We start from the raw sequence: 18,927 nt of genomic DNA on the forward strand, positions 1-18,927 counted from the left end.
TACATGCATGAAAACATCACAAAACTCGCAAGTGTTGTAGACACCACTTATACCTACAAATGAAGTGAAAACTACATGTGCTGGTCACATGGTGCTGCCGCCATATTGTGATAAGCGGCAAAATTGTGAAATGCTACAAAAATCTTCTTCTCCAAAACCAAATGACACATGCATATACTACTTCATACTCATGCATACCTTATGCCCCACTTTTACCCTTGTTCATCAGAAGTTGCTCGGTCTCACGCTTTGTCCGTCATCTTGCGTTCTCTGATTCAACCTATGGTGCCTTCTACTCCATGCCACTTACAGTGAGGGAAAAAAGTATTTGATCCCCTGCTGATTTTGTACGTTTGCCCACTGACAAAGAAATTATCAGTCTATAATTTTAATGGTAGGTGTATTTTAACAGTGAGAGACAGAATAACAACAAAAAAATCAAGAAAAAAAAAAGCATTTCAAAAAAGTTATAAATTGATTTGCATGTTAATGAGTGAAATAAGTATTTGATCCCCTATCAATCAGCAAGATTTCTGGCTCCCAGGTGTCTTTTATACAGGTAACGAGCTGAGATTAGGAGCACTCTCTTAAAGGGAGTGCTCCTAATCTCAGCTCGTTACCTTTATAAGAGACACCTGTCCACAGAAACAATCAATCAATCAGATTCCAAACTCTCCTCCATGGCCAAGACCAAAGAGCTGTCCAAGGATGTCAGGGACAAGATTGTAGACCTAACAAAAGGCTGGAATGGGCTATGTAGCATAAGGTACACTTATAAATTACAATTAAAGAAGTGAATTTATAGTATCACCTTATCACGAATCCTGGAATCTTGTAGAACTCAATTTCCGTAATAATTGGACGCAGACACCAATTCCAAAGATATAAATTGTCAAATTTATTAAAAACAAAGACTAAATGTAGCACTACACTAATTATACAAAAGGGAAAAACTAATTAAAATTCAACTCTAGATCAACAAATTAAAGACAAATCACTTCCATGACCAAATCAAAGACCATGGGATTGCATATGATAACACACAAATCGTTAAACAAAAAAGGTTATAAACACATTGACTACAATACCAGTTAGTAAGACGAAGGTGAGTCTCTCATTAGTATTGTTAGTCGTACATCAAATAACTACGCAGGTTAGTATTTATGTCAGGTAACTTCTCGTTATATATATATCAGTCTCATTTACGTTTAGGTGCCGAGAAAGATCCTATCATTACTTGTTACCACAATTTCCCTTAACTGATTATTATTCAATGATTAAGGATAGGCAGGGCCACCAGTAATCTAATGTCTATTAACGTGTGTCAATTTCAGACTAGACAGTTAAACAGGAATGAGAAGATATCGCTCAGCGTTGACAGGTTTTATTTCTAAAATTGTCAACAATACAGTTTAATGCAACACACATTTATATTTAAGCAAAACTAAATGATATTACACACTCTAGAGTTATGAATCACAGATTAACATTTCTAATTGATTTCTCAAATGTCATGAATCACAAACTCCAAACTGTTAAACTTATCTGAACTTCGTTGCAGAGAGGCCTCTCTGGCTTCGGGCTCAAATAACAGCACACGGCACGAGGTCCGTGTGGTTTGGAACAAAGGCAAACAAACCGTATTCATTTGAAGACAAAGTCTTTGAGGAAAGCAGGGCCCTGTTCGGTTCCAAGGGTCGAGTTTCTTAAGACTCAATAGCTATTTAAATGACTGACACTTTCGTATTCAGTCGACTGTAAAACTCCACTGATCAGATGGGTACAGGTGGGCATGCGCAGTCTGTAAAGTTCTTTATTTAATAAAGTCCTTTAACAGAATTCTTCGTACGGCTCAATCTCCTTCTCCCAGTTTAACACTTCTGTTACCGGCAAAGACTTGGTTGGTTTCTGGTTCTGGTTCTGGCAACAGAGCTACACGTTGAGCTGTGAGAGCGAGTTACTGGTTCAGGTGAGAGAGAGAGAGAGATGCTGTGCGCTACCCTTTATACGCCTGTCAGATCAATACATGATTGGTTCTTGAGTTTGTGAGATTGGATTTCGGTTTCAGCCCCCAGTGTCCTATTGGAGGAGCTTTATTTATGACTGATGTCAATCCATGCCATCTTTTGGAAATGCCGGTTGGCCCGGGTTCGTAGCTCTGTGTCGGGATTTCAGCTCTCGTCCATTTCAAAGAGTTTTTATTACCTACAGGCCCCCTTCCCCAGACATCTCACAGCAGGATTCCAAACTATTTGGCCTATTCTTGGTGCCATCCTCCCAAGACTCACTTTGATGTAAACCAGTTCACAGATGATGAGTTAAGGAAATCTGATAACTTTGGGGGGGAGAGGTCTTCTTAAGATCAGTGCTTCAGCTCAGAGCTAAAATGCTCTTATCAAAACACCCAACATAACGCTACAGCTACAAGACCATTGCCAAGCAGCTTGGTGAGAAGGTGACAACAGTTGGTGCGATTATTCACAAATGGAAGAAACACAAAATAACTGTCAGTCTCCCTCAGTCTGGGGCTCCATGCAAGATTTCACCTCGTGGAGTTTCAGTGATCATGAGAATGGTGAGGAATCAGCCCAGAACTACACGGGAGGATCTTGTTAATGATCTCAAGGCAGCTGGGACCATAGTCACCAAGAAAACAATTGGTAACACACTACGCCGTGAAGGACTGAAATCCTGCAGCGCCCGCAAGGTCCCCCTGCTCAAGAAAGCACATGTACAGGCCCGTCTGAAGTTTGCCAATTAACATCTGAATGATTCAGAGGAGAACTGGGTGAAAGTGTTGTGGTCAGATGAGACCAAAATCGAGCTCTTTGGCATCAACTCAACTTTCCATGTTTGGAGGAGGAGGAATGCTGCCTATGACCCCAAGAACACCATCCCCACTGTCAAATATGGAGGTGGAAACATTGTGCTTTGGGGGTGTTTTTCTGCTAAGGGGACAGGACAACTGCACCGCATCAAAGGGATGATGGACGGGGCCATGTACCGTCAAATCTTGGGTGAGAACCTCCTTCCCTCAGCCAGGGCATTGAAAATGGGTCTTGGATGGGTATTCCAGCATGTCAATGAACCAAAACACACAGCCAAGGCAACAAAGGAGTGGCTCAAGAAGAAGCACATTAAGGTCCTGGAGTGGCCTAGCCAGTCTCCAGACCTTAATCCCATAGAAAATCTGTGGAGGGAGCTGAAGGTTCGAGTTGCCAAACGTCAGCCTCAAAACCTTAATGACTTGGAGAGGATCTGCATCGAGGAGTGGGACAAAATCCCTCCTGAGATGTGTGCAAACCTGGTGGCCAACTACAAGAAACGTCTGACCTTTGTGATTGCCAACAAGGGTTTTGCCACCAAGTACTAAGTCGAAGGGATCAAATACTTATTTCACTCATTAACATGCAAATCAATTTATAACTTTTTTGTAATGCGTTTTTCTTGATTTTTTTGTTGTTATACTGTCTCTCACTGTTAAAATACACCTACCATTAAAATTATAGACTGATTATTTCTTTGTCAGTGGGCAAACGTACAAAATCAGCAGGGGATCAAATACTTTTTTCCCTCACTGTATACCCACTGTGACACAAATTGACACGCATGACACTACTACAGAGTACTACCAAGGTTGTTAAAGGTGAGTTGCCCCAGTGAAAAACATGGGTGCTGTGGGCCAATGAAAAAAAACATACACACCGCTTCAGACACTTCCTGCACACTGGAATACAATACACACATGAAACTCTGCACATATACATAAGTCCAGTGCCCTGTAACTCTGCATATCTTACATAGATACTGCTATCTATCAAATGTGCAAGAGGCAAGTGACTGCATGCAAAAACATGGCAGCCACAAGCAAATGACTGTGCATGTATGCAAAATACACAAATTTATAAAAGCATGAAATTTGACCCCAGAAAAAACCATAAGCCATATTGAAAAACTCACTGTTTTTATAAAACAAAACTTGTCAGTACTCTATTTAATCCAATTACATACCTCAGTGAATGTACAGCTGCTCTTGAGACAGAGCATATTTATCAATGCCTTATCAATCACAGACAATGCCACCACTTACAGGGACTTCTACTACAGACCACATACTCTGAAACTCAACCATCATGCCAAGCTTGCAGGGGATTTGATCAGAGGAACATACAGGTGTTGACATTTACAATATAGTCTTAGTCTTGTATTTCATGCCTTTACCCACTGCACCACTGGGGAACTTGATATTGATGTTTGGATTTATAATAGAGTACATTTATGAAGGGATACATGTTATACATTCATGTGGACCTGAAAAAGAGAGGGAGCTGTACTACCAATATAAATTTAACTAATGGTAATCTTTACAAATATTGAAATAGTTAACAATTTTATATTATCTATGTATTCATTGTAAGAATACAAAATACTTTAGTTAATGTAGTATATTGCAGGGTACAAAAAATATGTTGTAATATATATGAATAACATATCACACTCATATTATAAATGGTGACTCATATTACAAATGATGAAGTTATGCTCTAATTACTCCCTTCTCACAGGCATAGGATAGATTGATGACACATTGACTAAGTTGGATATGGCTCAGATGTTAAGGTGTGCACTGTGCACAGGAGACCTGGGTTAGAGTCCCGTCAAAACCAAAAAGTTTGTTAAACATGATATTTCCCTACAGATATGTTTGGCTGCTTATAGCTTTATTAGTTTCAATATTCATGTACTATCATTATCATATTGTAGCAGTTCTGAAGGTATACTATGAAGCATGTGCTGTTTAGTGTTGTGGTTAGATCACTGCACTTTGGTTTGTGTAAGACCTGGGTTCAAGTCTCCTCATGGCTATTAATTAATCTCTACTCTTATGATTGGCCCCCTACATTGCTACTTGCAACTGTATTTATTATTTTTATTGAGAATCCTCATTTATCTGTCTCCCTTTTTTGTAAAACCAATCACTAATGTCTGAACTCCACTATAACTTTTCTGCTTTGTGCTGCTTCAGAAGGGGTGATAGAAAGTGCACACACACATCCTCCAGTAAGACCATTATTAAAGCCACACACTATTTTTAATGGCCTTTCAAAAAAAATGTTGATGTTTACACTCCATGTACAGTGCATCTGGAAAGTATTCACTGCGCTTCACTTTTTCCATATTTTGTTATTCCAAAATGGATTAAATTCATTATTTTCCTCAAAATTCTACAAACAATACCCCATAATGACAACATGAAAGAAGTTTGTTTGAAATCTTTGCAAACTTATTAAAAATAAAAAACAAAAAAAAGCACATGTACATAAGTATTCACAGCCGTTGCTCAATACTTTGTTGAAGCACCTTTGGCACCAATTACAGCCTCAAGTCTTTTTGAGTATGATGCTACAAGCTTGGCACACCTATTTGTGGGCAGTTTCTCCCATTCTGCATTGCAGGACCTCTCAAGCTCCATCAGGTTGGATGGGGAGCATCGGTGCACAGCCATTTTCAGATCTCTCCAGAGATGTTCAATTGGGCTCTGGCTGGGCCACTCAAGGACATTCACAGAGTTGTCCTGTAGCCACTCCTTTGTCATCTTGGCTGTGTGCTTAGGGTCGTTGTCCTGTTGGAAGATGAACCTTCGCCCCAGTCTGAGGTCCAGAGTGCTCTGGAGCAGGTTTTCATCAAGGATGTCTCTGTACATTGCTGCATTCATCTTTCCCTTGATCCTGACTAGTCTCCCAGTGCCTGCCGCTGAAAAACATCCCCACAGCATGATGCTGCCACCACCATGCTTCACTGTAGGGATGGTATTGGCCAGGTGATGAGCGGTGACTGGTTTCCTCCAGACATGAGTTCAATCTTTGTTTCATCAGACCAGAGGATTTTGTTTCTCATGGTCTGAGAGTCCTTCAGGTGCCTTTTGGCAAACTCCAGGTGGGCTGTCATGTGCCTTTTACTGAGGAGTGGCTTCCGTCTGGCCACTCTACCATACAGGCCTGATTGGTGGAGTGCTGCAGAGATGGTTGTTCTTCTGGAAGGTTCTCCTCTCTCCACAAAGACACGCTGGAGCTCTGTCAGAGTGACCATAGGGTTCTTGGTCACCTCCTGACTAAGGCCATTCTCCCCCGATCGCTCAGTTTGGCCGGGCAGCCAGCTCTAGGAAGAGTCCTGGTGGTTCCAAACTTCTTCCATTTACGGATAATGGAGGCCACTGTGCTCATTGGGACCTTCAATGCTGCAGACATTTTTCTGTACCCTTCCCCAGATCTGTGCATTGATAAAATCCTGTCTCGGCGGTCTACAGACAATTCCTTGGACTTCATGTCTTGGTTTGTGCTCTGACATGCACTGTTAACTGTGGGACCTTATATAGACAGGTGTGTGTCTTTCCAAATCATGTCTAATCAACTGACAGGTGGACTCCAATCAAGTTGTAGAAACATCTCAAGGATAATCAGTGGAAACAGGATGCACCTGAGCTCAATTTTGAGTGTCATGGCAAAGGCTGTGAATACTTATGTACATGTGCTTTTTTGTTTTTTATTTTTAATACATTTGCAAAGATTTCAAACAAACTTCTTTCACATTGTCATTATGGGGTATTGTTTGTAGAATTTTGAGGAAAATAATTAATTTAATCCATTTTGGAATAAGGCTGTAACATAACAAAATGTGGAAAAAGTGAAGCGCTGTGAATACTTTCCGGATGCACTGTATCACACCACAGGGTAATTTGATGCAGATCAACCTATAGGTGCCTCAGCATTCAGAGGAGTTGTTCATGTTCAGCAATCCAAATTTTCTCTAGGCAGCTTCTATCCACCCTCCCCCAACCTTCCTGGCAAGGCTTGGCCAATGGGCCATCACCCGCTTAAGACTTTTGACCGATGGCAAAGGCTGGATTTGAGACCAGATTGCACAGTCAATAGGACACATCCTGCATTCCAGTGTAGTGGACCTACCTTTTAAATAGTTTATGGACTATAGTCACATACCATTGCAAAGACTATCATTTCAATCCTGTTATTTCCTTTAATTTCCTGGGCAGGTGAACTCAAGGGCCAGTAGAAAGGCTGCCAAAGGCCTTAATGCTGCTTGCAGCACTGAACGAGAGCCAGGGGGGCTCTGTGGGCAACTTGACAGCAGGCTGGTGGGGCGGAGGGTCCAACGAGACAGAGTCTGAGCATCGACACCACTACAACTTCTACGCCATGCTACTGACCCTGCTGATTTTCGTCATTGTGTTTGGCAACGTGTTAGTGTGCATGGCGGTGTCTCGGGAGAAGGCCCTTCAGACTACCACCAACTACCTGATTGTCAGTCTGGCTGTGGCTGATCTACTGGTGGCAACCTTGGTCATGCCCTGGGTTGTCTATCTGGAGGTAAGACTGGTCACCCATCTTTGAGTTGCCCGTACAGCACTGATAGCCATTCTTGGTCTTGGAGAGTCTTCTGTTTTTCTCTCCATCTGAGGTCTTGACTTCATTCATTCATATCCAGTCACTGAGAGGTAACACTCTAGCAGTTTTTTGTAGATTTGTTTTAATAATTTGCATAGGGGATTAAATGACTTAATAAAGTCAGGGCTAGCCAACTCCGGTCCTGCAGTTCTATAAATAAGACATCAATTGTAATTGAATCAGTTATTGATATAACTGATCTAACATCAGCACTGGTTATGATGTCTTTAGCCCTGCAGAAATGATTAAATATTAGTTTTGAGATCCAATTAAAGTTTATACTATGAAAAGACTTCCTAATTTGAACCAGAGTGCAGACTGGTTAACAGAAACAAAATCAGAAACTAATACAGTACACCACTGACTGAATCCAAACACCATTCATTATAGAGTACAATACATAGTAAAATCCAGTTATAAATATCAATAGTCAATTGACTTTTATGTTCATACCACATGGAATTCATAGCCATAAAGTGGTTGTTTTAGTACACCACATAAGTTGTTATATGAAATATTGATCGCAGTATAAAATAACTCTTCTGAACATTAAGCAACATTTATTTCACTAGGTGCTTTTACACTGCCATTTCTGATGCATTGGTAGCATTTGAACAGGATCAGAAATGGCAGTGTAAATGCTCTGCAATTATTATTCGGCAGAGAGAATACCAGACGTGTTCCAGGCAGGCTGTTCAGGAGGGAGTTGCAGTAGTTCAGGCGGGAGAGGACCATTGACTGGACAAGTAGCTGAGTCGAGTAGTTTGTGAGGAAGGGTCGGATTCAACGTATGTTGCTCAGGAAGAATCTGCAGGAGCATGTAATCATGGTGATGTGCTGAGTGTAGGATAGCGCAGGATCGAGGGTGACTCCTAGGTTTTTTTAGTAGAAGAAGAGGGAGAGAGTGTCGTAGATTCCATGGGGATTGAGATGGAGAGATCAGCAGAAGCTGAGACGGGGGAAAAAAGAGGAGATCCGATTTGGAGAAGTTGAGCTTGAGGTGGTGCGAGTGCATTCAGGCGAAGATAGCAGACAAACAGGAAGAGATGTGAGAGGTGATGAGAGGGTCCGAGGAGGGAAAAGACAGGAAGATCTGGGCATCTGCGTAGAAATGGTAAGAGAAACCATGGATGCGATGAGGGGGCGCAGGGGCCGAGTGTAGAGAGAGAACAGGAGGGGACCCAGGATGAAGCCTTGGGGTATGCCTGTGAGGAGAGGTTGGGGGTTGCATGAGGAACCTTGCCATGTCACTTGGTAGGTCCGGTTGTTGAGGTAGGAGGAGAACCAGGTGAGAGCAGTCCCAGAGATTTCAAGGTCAGCAAGGCAGGAGAGGAGGATGGAGTGATCAAAATTAGATCAAGGAGGATGAGGATTAAGGAGAGGGAGGCCACCCGAGCACAGCTGAGGGAGTCAGTGACTGCCAGGAGAACAGTCTCAGTGGAGCGAGCTGTGCGGAAGCCGGATTGCAGAGGATCAAGAAGTGAGTGATGGGAAAGAAAAACAGAGAACTGACGGTGGACAGCACGCTCGAGGGTCTTAGAAAGGAAGGGGAGTAGGGAGACAGGGTGGTAGTTCTGAGAAGAGGTGGAGTCAAGGGTAGGTTTCTTGAGGAGTGGGATGACAGCAGCTTGTTTAAATGCAGAGGGGAAACAGCCAGAGAGGAGTAAGGAGTTAAGGAGGGAGGAGATGAAGGGGATTAGATCAGGAGCAGTTGCTTGGAGGCGAGTGTGGAGAGGGTCCAGGACACACATTGTAGGTTTTTGACCTAGGAGGAGAGAGGAAAGTTCAGAGGCCAAGAGAGGTGAGAATGAAGAACAGGAAGCTTGATCGGTGGTAAACTTGAGTGGGATGGGAGAGGAGGGGGGACTGTTGAAGAGCTCGTGCATGTCTGCTATCTTGGGAGGAGAAGAAGGAGGCAAAATCATCTGCAATGAGAGACAGGGAGGAGGAGGGGGAGGGTAGAGAGCTGTAGAGTTCGAGGGCAGCTGTGAGTTTGGACTTCTTCCACTTCTGGGGAGAGAAATGGAAAAAGAGATGAAGTGGTGGTCTGAGATATCCTGGGGTGTCACGGAGAGCGTAGAAGGAGAAGCCTCTAGAGGAGATGAGGTCTAGCTGGTGGCCTGCCCTGTGAGTCGGGGGAGACAGGGAGAGAGAAGTTAAAAGAGTGGAGGAGGGGAAGAAATCCGGCAGAGTATGAGGGGTTGGAGAGGTGGATGTTGAAGTCTCCCAGTAGGATGGTAGGTGAGGCCATTGAGGGGAGGGAGGAGAGAAGAAAGTCGAGTTGATCCAGGAAGGAGGCGAGTGGACTGGGAGTGTAGTAGAGAACTAGAAGGAAGAGGTGAGAGGGAGAGGTGAGTTCTACTGTGTGGAATTCATAGCTGTTTGTCGTGATAGAGGAGAGAAAGGGGAGGACAGATCATCTGATCACTCCATACCACACAGCTCCATCCAGTAGAGATTAAATCAATATGCCAAAATAACTCCCAATTCAGGAGTTGTATACAGAGGGGTTACATGACCATAACGAGCTCATGGACACAATGAGCCCTGTTACACTAGCATATATAAATGATAAATCTTTGAAAGGCCAAACATAAAATGGAAAATGGGCTCATATTAAAGGGCCCTTCTTAACACTGAACATTTAACTATAGTAATTTTGCCTTTATCATGTTAAACTTGGCTCATTATGCAAGCTATTAATGTGGATGAATGATTTATTTTCATATTAATGACATGTGGCAGCCTGTTTATCATTACATTCTACACACTGCTCAGATGCTGTGCCATTCACATATACAGAATATGAATAATAATATTTATTTTCTCTCTATCATAGAAAAGAGAAGTGAGATGGAATTTGTGTTATCTTTAATTTTTATGGAGATATTCATTCTCGTTTACAGCTACAACATTTGTACTGACACATGCGAAATGTTAATATACATGTCCTTGGAATACACTCTCAAGCCATATATTGCTTTTCAGGCTGTGAATGTTCAAGGTGCAATAGCAGAACTATAGCCTCATATGATGTAGCTCTTATTAATAACACTGTAGGAGTCCAAGGCTTCTTTGTTGAGGAAGCCAAGGCAACCCTTTCCCACTTTATACACTGTCCCATAGGGAAAATCAGCTATGAAATCATCCTATATCAAAACCAAGGATGTTTGTAAGGCACAACCAGTGTTTTTGTTTTTGTGGCCCATTTGTGTGATCTTTGTTTATTTTACCCCTGAAGTTAAAGCCTATTTTGAACAAATAATACAATTTACTGCATACCCTTGCATCAATTCACATCTTCCAGGTTCCCCCTTTACAAATTGACAGTCACTGAGCCATTAAATAAGCATGGATATAATACAATTAATACAATTTCCTGAATTCCCATGGCTGGAGAGAACTTTTATAATGAACTGCAAGGCATTATGTGTGAAAGAAATCTAGTTAGTGTGGGAAGGAGTGGTCCATTTACTGATCTTAATGGATTCCCAAGGAAACTTATGTGTTAAATTCAATGAAAATAGTTTTTTTTAATCTCTTCAATAAAAAACACTTAAATTATTCTTCTCTTCCGGCAACAGCAAGGTTGCATCTGGTTGGTGTTGCAGTGCCCCCGTGTCCATAAACGTTGCCGAATGGAGACATGCTTACAGCAGCAAGCCCGCTAGGCGCTCCACTTGCTGCGGCGGCGTTTCAGTTGTTGTGTGTCCCTGGTGCAAACAATGACTGGCGCCTCCGGAGCGGCTGGAGCTCTCACGCACTCCAAGAGAGAGAGAGCAGTTCCTGCAGTTGGCCCAGGTTTACCACGTTGCACCCCAGGCCCAGCAGCGCAGGCACCAGCCCTGCACTCCTGCTGACCTCCACCAGCATCTCTTTGGCAGGCAGGCACCCCCACAGACTCGCCACCCTGGCCCCTGGCACCCTACAGCAGCTCACGGTAAGAGGAGGCCTGGCCCGGCCCCGCCTCCCCTACCACCTGAGCCGCGACCCTGAGGTGTTGCAGCAGCCTCTGGCCCATCCTTACACCCCCCAGCACTCAAGACTCCAAATTATATCATTTATATCTACTCCCTACAGTTTCAAACATGTCCACCCCCCTTCCAAGGTGTGGTGTGGACACGAGTGAGGGACCTGTTGCAGTGTGCAGCGCTTCACATCGAAATTGCTCTCCTGGAGAAGCGAGCAATCCACGTCCCCCCACCAGAGCAGCGTGAGGGATTCTATTCCTCACACTTCCTAGTCCCCAAGAAAGATGGTGATTTCCACCCCATCTTGGTTCTGAGGCACCTGAACCGCCACCTGCACACCATGTCCCAGGCCATCAAGCCTGGCGACTGGTTCACCACGGTCGCGATGGGGATGCGTACATCCCCATTGCGCAGGCGCACAGGAAGTTTCTCCGCTTCAATTTCGAAGGCTGAGCATTCGAGTTTGCTATTCTCTCCTTCGGCCTGTCGGTAGCCCCACGCAGTTTTTAAAAGGGCCCAGTCTGCAACCAAGCAGTCATGACGACAGACTCCTCCAAACAAGGTTGGGGAGCAGTCTGCGATGGACATGGTGTCCGAGGCAGTGGGATGGAGCCCACACGGGCCCTCCATATCAATTTCCTGGAGTTACAAGCCATGCTCCTTAGACTGTTTCATTTCCTGCCAGTCCTATGGGACAGATGTGCTGGTTTGGATGGACAACACAGCGGTGGTTGCCTATATCAACAGGCAAGGAGGTCTCAAGTTACGCAGACAGTACTGTCTAGCACGCCATCTGTTTCTGTGGGTGCAGCCACGGCTCTGCTCCATCAGAGCAGTTCACCTCCCCGGCCTATCCAACATGGCAGCGGATCTCCTCTCTCAGAAAGGCCCCCCGGTTTTCGGAATGGCACTTCCACCTGCTTGTGATAAAACAACTGTGGAGCCGGTTCGACAGAGATCGGAAGTGGATCTCTTTGCCTTGGCAGAGTCCACCCACTGCCCACTATGGTTCTCCATCCGAGACCGCTCAGGAACCCTATGGTTCGACACACTAGCCCATGTGTGGCCACGCTGTCTCCTTTACGTGTTCCCACCATTCCCCCTTCTCCTGGTGGTCCTGGAGAAGGTCAGGAGAGAACGAGTGACAGTTCTGCTGATAACCCCATGGTGGCCTCGCAGATTCTGGTTTGCCCACCTCAACGGAGAGCCTTGGCAACTCCCAGTGAGAGTGGACTTGTTGTCTCAGGTGCAGAGCATGCTTTGGCACCCCAGCCCGGACCTCCTCCAGCTTTGGTCCGGGTCAGCATGAGGGATTCTATTCCCCATACTTCCTTGTGCCCAAGAAAGATGGTGGTTTCTGCCCTATTTTGGATCTGAGGCGCTAGAACCCCCACCTCAAGGTGTTGCACTTCAGGATGCTCATCCTGCGCACCATGTCCCAGGCCATCAAGCCCAGCGACTGGTTCACCACGGTGGATCTGAAAGACAGGAAGTTTCTCTGCTTTGCCTTCAAGGGCCGAGCATTTGAGTTTGCTGTTCTCCCCTTCGGCCTGTCACTAGCCTCACGCACTTTTTCCAAGTGAATGGACGTCGTGTTAGCCCCCTTGCATTGCCAAGGGGTCCGTGTCCTCAATTATCTAGATGACTGGCTGGTTTGTTCTCACTCAAGGGAGCAGGTTAAGAAACACATAAACCTGATTTTAGGCCACCTCTCCGAATTGGGCCTTCGGGTCAATCGAGAGAAGAGCCGCCTGATGCCAACTCAGCAGGCACAGTTCCTCGGTTGATTGCCTGGGGTCTGTCAGACACGGTAGTAGCCACTATTCAGTGGACGGATGTTTAGCGCCTGGTGTCCAGATGGCGGTCAAGTCCCCGTCCACGCTCAAAGTGTATCTGGCGGCCATCTCTGCATGTCTTGTCCGATTTCCTGGCTACGCAGTTTCTGAAGGGAGCTCGATGGCTACGGCTTCCTCGCACCCTTTCACTGCCCGCATGGCGCCTTGATGTAGTGCTGGACAAAATTTCCAAAGCCCTATTTGAGCCACTGAACTCAGCTGAGCTAAAGCTAATGTCACTTAAGACTGCGTTTTTGCCGGCAATCACCTCTGCAAAACGCGTGAGCGAGATACACGCCCTGTCCGTACATTGTGTGTTTTGCAGGAGATGGCTCCAGGCCTGTGTTGCTTACAAAAGTGCTGTCTCCTTTCCATGTCAACAGGCCTATTGAGTTGATGGCTTTTTCATCCTCTTCCCTTCTCTTCGGAGCAAGAGAGTCAGCTTCACCTGCTCTGTCCTGTGCGGGCCCTCAGGTGCTAATTGGAACACACTAAAGACATTCAACCCTCAGACCAATTGTTTGTGTCTTATGGAGTGCGGACACAGGGCCAGGCTTTCAAAGCAGCGCCTCTCACATTGGATTGTGGACACTATTACTATGGCCTACGAGTCCACCAGGACCCTGATGCCTGAACACCTGGTGGCCCATTCGACTCCTGGATAAGGGCATCTGCTAAAAAATAAATAATAATCATGGGCCCTTTTTCAAGATGCCCCCTTGGCAGACATTTGTGCTGCTGCAGCTTGGGCTTCGCCGCTCCTAGCTACATTAGTATAGCAGCCGGCCTTGCTATTGTAAGAGGAGGGCGTAAGAGTTAACCTCTGTAGCCCCGCTTTGCATATGCTGATTCTATGCAGTCCCGGTAAGAACGTGACTGTGGTCCTTGCTCCTGGGCAGCCCAGGTGTGGCCCTACGGGGCCCTTGGGATTACTGTCTGGAGTTGTGTTGCCTCCCTTGCGACTGTTTTGTTATACAGTAACCCCTCCCCATTGGGCAGTGCTTCCGACTTAAAAGATAACAATAGGTTGCAAATGCAATCCCGGTTATCTGAAAAAGGAAGCACTGCCCAAGGGTTGCATGGTCACGGGGGAGTCCTAGCTCCCAGCAAAAGAGGACGAACCTGCACAGACATCACGTTTTAGAGAACAGGAAGTGGGAAGGTACCTGTTCCGAGTGACGTGTAAATTTTTTTACGATTTTGAAAAATATAGATGTTAATATGAATAGGAATGGCTATGAGCTGTGTCGTAGACAATGATAGGTTGCCATCACTGTTTGCGAATTTAATTTAATTTATGTAAATGTATATATATATATATATATATATATATATATATATATATATAGAGAGAGAGAGAGAGAGAGAGAGAGAGAGAGAGAGAGACCACCTATTGAGTGTCATTGTCCTAGAATAATACAGTTGAGGATTTAATTGTTGTTTTATCCATGGTAAGTATTGCTAGGAATATCTCACCATTTATTATTTAAATACGAAAATTATAGAATGTGATCTGTAGTACCTACAATTACTACTTGTAGGCCAATGGTGGGCAACCATGTTCCAGCAGAGCCTCAATCCTGCAGGTCTTATAGACTTTCCAAAATCATGAATTACTAAATAGTTTGGACACCTGGTAATTTGAACTAATTAAATGCAATAATTGAATTGGTTAACAAGATTATCGTATTGATAAAACAAAAAACAAAAGACACTGTGGCTCTCCAGGACCAGGTTTGGCCAAACATATAATAAAGTAATTTAAATAATGCATTATTTCACTTATCAACTCCAATCAAATGTGCAAATGTACACCTTTCTCAATGTTCTTTTTTCTTTTCCAGTGATCCACAACTTGTAAGAGGAAGTTGTAATGCTAGGCATTGCTGGTTGTATGTCATAGGCACCTATTGTCTCTGTTTTTGAAAAACTTTTGAAAGAAGTTCACACTAAGATTTGCCAGCAATATGTGTTTTAATGCTTTTAATTAAAATCTATCCTGATTCATGATAAGGGTTATCTTTGTTATCTTTTCAGAAGATCATAGTTGTCTCTTGGTCCTACTCTTTTTATTCTTGTCTGTGTGTTTGTGTGTATTTGTCCTGTTCAGGTGGTGGGGGAATGGCGCTTCAGTCTAATCCACTGTGACATATTTGTCACCCTTGACGTTATGATGTGCACAGCCAGCATCCTTAACCTGTGTGCCATAAGCATTGATAGGTGAGCAAATGGAGTCCAGCATAAAGCAGTCAATAGATCTTCCAGCCTGCCCTATATTTCAGTTACTTATCTGTTCTGATCCTGAACAGGATTTTACCTCTTTAAGGGTAAAATATTTTTTTCAGATAAATGCTTCCTCAGAAGCAGGCAGTCTTTATCTTTTTGATTCCCTTAAAAATCACTGAATCATCATTTCTTGAAATGTGTGTTCGAAACACAAGAAAATATTAAGCACTACCTCAGAAACATAAAAACACCCTTTCTAAGTAAGTAAAGAATCATGAACTATCAGATGAGCAAGACAGTCCCAACATTAATCTGCACATCTGAGTATTAAGCCGAGTCCTGAAGAGTTACACAGTTCTGTTATTTTTTTTAATTTCAATGCAAGTTCTGGTTACATAATATAACTTTTTGATTTATCGTAAACAGCAATATTTCCAAATATAAATGTGTAACTATGCTCCTATGCTAGATCAGGCACTCAACGATTGGTTTGATAACATGTAATACAAAGTCAAATAAAATGCTTGTTTTCAGGTACACTGCTGTTGCTATGCCAATGCTCTATAACACCAGGTACAGCTCCAAGCGAAGAGTGACTGTGATGATTGCTGTGGTCTGGGTGCTGTCGTTTGCCATCTCCTGCCCCCTGCTGTTTGGATTGAACAACACGGGTCAGTCATCAGAGTGTACCTATTTATGTTTTAATTGTATTAATCATTTTTGGATTTGCCAATTATCTTCTCTCTTACCAACCAATTTGGAATCATCTATTTCCCCAACTCAGTCTATCACTACAACTCTGTGCTCCTTCAGGGAGGATAAAAGGCATTTTGTAAAAGCCATTTGCTATTTTTTTACCACTAAGATCCAAGAATGCACATGGCCCAACTATTATGCCAATTTGAGAAATTGTTGCAACTGAAAGTGCTAAAAATCTGAACCTCCTGACAACTGAGAAGCCACAAGAATCACTGTTGTATGAACATCTATGGATTACCCAATTGGATTATACTCACTGCCACTCTGGGAATTCCCAGCTGGAAATAGAATAACTGTAATTTGAGACCAGTTCTGCAATCTATAGGATATATACTGTACTCTGGGCAGAGGATTTTACCAAATGTTCTTATAGGGAGCAGATCCATAGAATGTACTAACATGCACTAAGTAGTCCTCTGTAAGTAGTGTACACCTCTGTGCTATTGTCCTGAACAAACACAACAGATACTCATGACATTGCTCTTTCCATACAGGAGACATATCTCCTGAGACCATGGCTTATGATACTGGTACTCAGACCTGTGTCTGCTACAGAGAGTGCATAAGGCTCGTAAGTGTAGTATTGCAGTACAAACATAATATTGTGGAGGTAGTAGTAATACATATTACCCAATACCAATGATTGTCTGTATGTATGTAGGCTGCCTTAGATCCTTACCTCAGCAATCATTGTAAAGTTAGGACTACATGAATCAGTATACATTACTATGTGCAATTGTATACAACCAAGTGTTTTCCATATGTACTACATATGCATACACTGCAGGATAGTATGCATACACAGAATCAAACATAATCCTATTATGGACATAACTACTGCTATGTGTCCAACATTAATGTGTCTAGTGGTGTGTATACAAGTATATTATATTTAAGTAAACAATACAGAATGCCCACTATGCACACACACCTAGGTCTTGACTGCCTGATTCCATGCCACCTTCTGTACCATGGATGGAGAGGGGCCAGAAAGAGGCAGCTATCGCCTGCTCCTCGGGGGGAGTGGTGGCTCGGAGGGGTGGTCCTCTCCCAGTGCCTTGCTGCTCCCGGCAGAAAATGACTCCAGCAACCGATCTGTTGTGTCCCTCACCTGCATTGACCATGTTGGTCAGGGCCACCCATGCTGGTTAGAGAGAGACACCAGAATCTTGCAGAAAGCAAGGAGTGGGAAGCAGGATCATTTCAAACTTTGCTGCTTCTCCAGATGTCTTTGTACTTTCCTATTTTTCCCTGTTTAAACTTTATTACCATTGAGATTCTTGGTTGAAGTGAAAGAAGCCGACAGTCAGTGAATTGCTGGTAGAGAGGGGTGGAGACTCATCTGCTAACCCTGATGGAGGAGATTTGGCTTTGATTGTCCTACAGGTTGGAAATAAGTGGGGTTTTCCATAGACCTTCTGACAGAGTGGCTGTTAATGGTTTTCCAGAATAATTGTTCCTTTGGATATTTTCTATTGTCCCTTGGAGTAGCATTCTCCAGATTCTCCTGTTTGTGTGACTTTCCCTCCAACATTATATTATAGTGATTGGCATGCAATCCTCATCAGGATTTTCAGGATTTAATGACTTTTTTAATATTTTTTTTTTAAGAGAAAGACAGCCATTACTGAATGGGAAGAGGTAGAACCTCGTGAACATCTGTTGACCGAACCAGGTTGCAGCATTACACAAGTCTTCAAGTGTGGCACAATGAATGAGAGCCCACGACGTGGCCTGTCCCCTTGTTGAGTGCGCTGAGATGTGTTCAGGCATGGGGACTTTAGCAGTCTCATAGGTGAGCCAGATCACATCCACCACCCAGTGCACCAGTCATTGTTTTGAAACCGCCCTCCCTCCGGTGGTACAACCGTAGTAGACAAACAGCTGGTCGGATTTGCATATAGCTTGTCTTCTGCATATAGCCCAGACAGGGCATAGTCTGCGGTCCTCATACGATGTATGTGGAGGGGGATGGAATGACTCCAGGACAATTGGTTGGTTTATGTGGATCGCCAACACGACTTTTGGAAGGAAGGTCGTATCCGTCCTTAGAGCAACTCTTTCATTGTTTCCCGAGAAGATCAGACAGGCTTTATCCACAGACAAGGAGTGAATTTCACTAATTCTTCTTGCCGACGTTATCGCTACCAGGAAGGCTACCTTGAGCGAGAGAAAGTGGAGATGTTGTGGAAATGGGCTCAAAGGGAGCTCCGTTAAGTCCTTGCAGGACTAATTCCAAGTCTCAGGCCGGATTTGTGTCCTTTACTGGTGGTCTAAGTCACCTCATACCCTTTAGAATGAGCTCCTGGGGAGACATTGTCAGTCTTATCATGGCATGCTGAGATAGCAGCCAGATATACCTTCAGTGCAGGAAGTACAGGATGGTCGACATGGGCCATCACCTGGTCCACTTGTCTGACAAAACACCAGTTCTGGAAGGCTGACCATTTATAAGTATATTGGGCCCTGGTGGACGATGTTGCCAGGCAGTCCCATAGACATTAGGCAGTGCCTTTCAGGGGCCAGTCCCACAACTGCAGCTGTGCTGTGCTGGGGTGCCACAGTAGTCCCTCTGCTTGACCTATAGAAGCAGAAGCTGAAGTGTCAGTGGGTGGAATGCATACAGCAGTTCCTGCAGCCATGGGTGAACAAAAGTGTCCATGCCCAGGGGAC

General features: G+C 44.0%; 1 protein-coding gene across 1 annotated transcript in view; it reads left to right on the plus strand.

The window, feature by feature from the left end:
• Positions 1-2,532: 2,532 nt before the first annotated feature.
• LOC136765019 (D(2)-like dopamine receptor) overlaps positions 2,533-18,927 on the plus strand; it is a 54,492-nt gene continuing 38,097 nt past the window's right edge. Inside the window, exons 1-4 of the mRNA XM_066719479.1 lie at positions 2,533-2,575; positions 7,150-7,385; positions 15,380-15,489; positions 16,030-16,181. Coding sequence (XP_066575576.1) covers positions 2,533-2,575; positions 7,150-7,385; positions 15,380-15,489; positions 16,030-16,181 — 541 coding nt within the window. The remainder of the gene's footprint in view (positions 2,576-7,149; positions 7,386-15,379; positions 15,490-16,029; positions 16,182-18,927) is intronic.

The sequence above is a fragment of the Amia ocellicauda genome, chromosome 12 (assembly GCF_036373705.1).
Source record: "Amia ocellicauda isolate fAmiCal2 chromosome 12, fAmiCal2.hap1, whole genome shotgun sequence".
Classification (NCBI taxonomy): domain Eukaryota; kingdom Metazoa; phylum Chordata; class Actinopteri; order Amiiformes; family Amiidae; genus Amia; species Amia ocellicauda.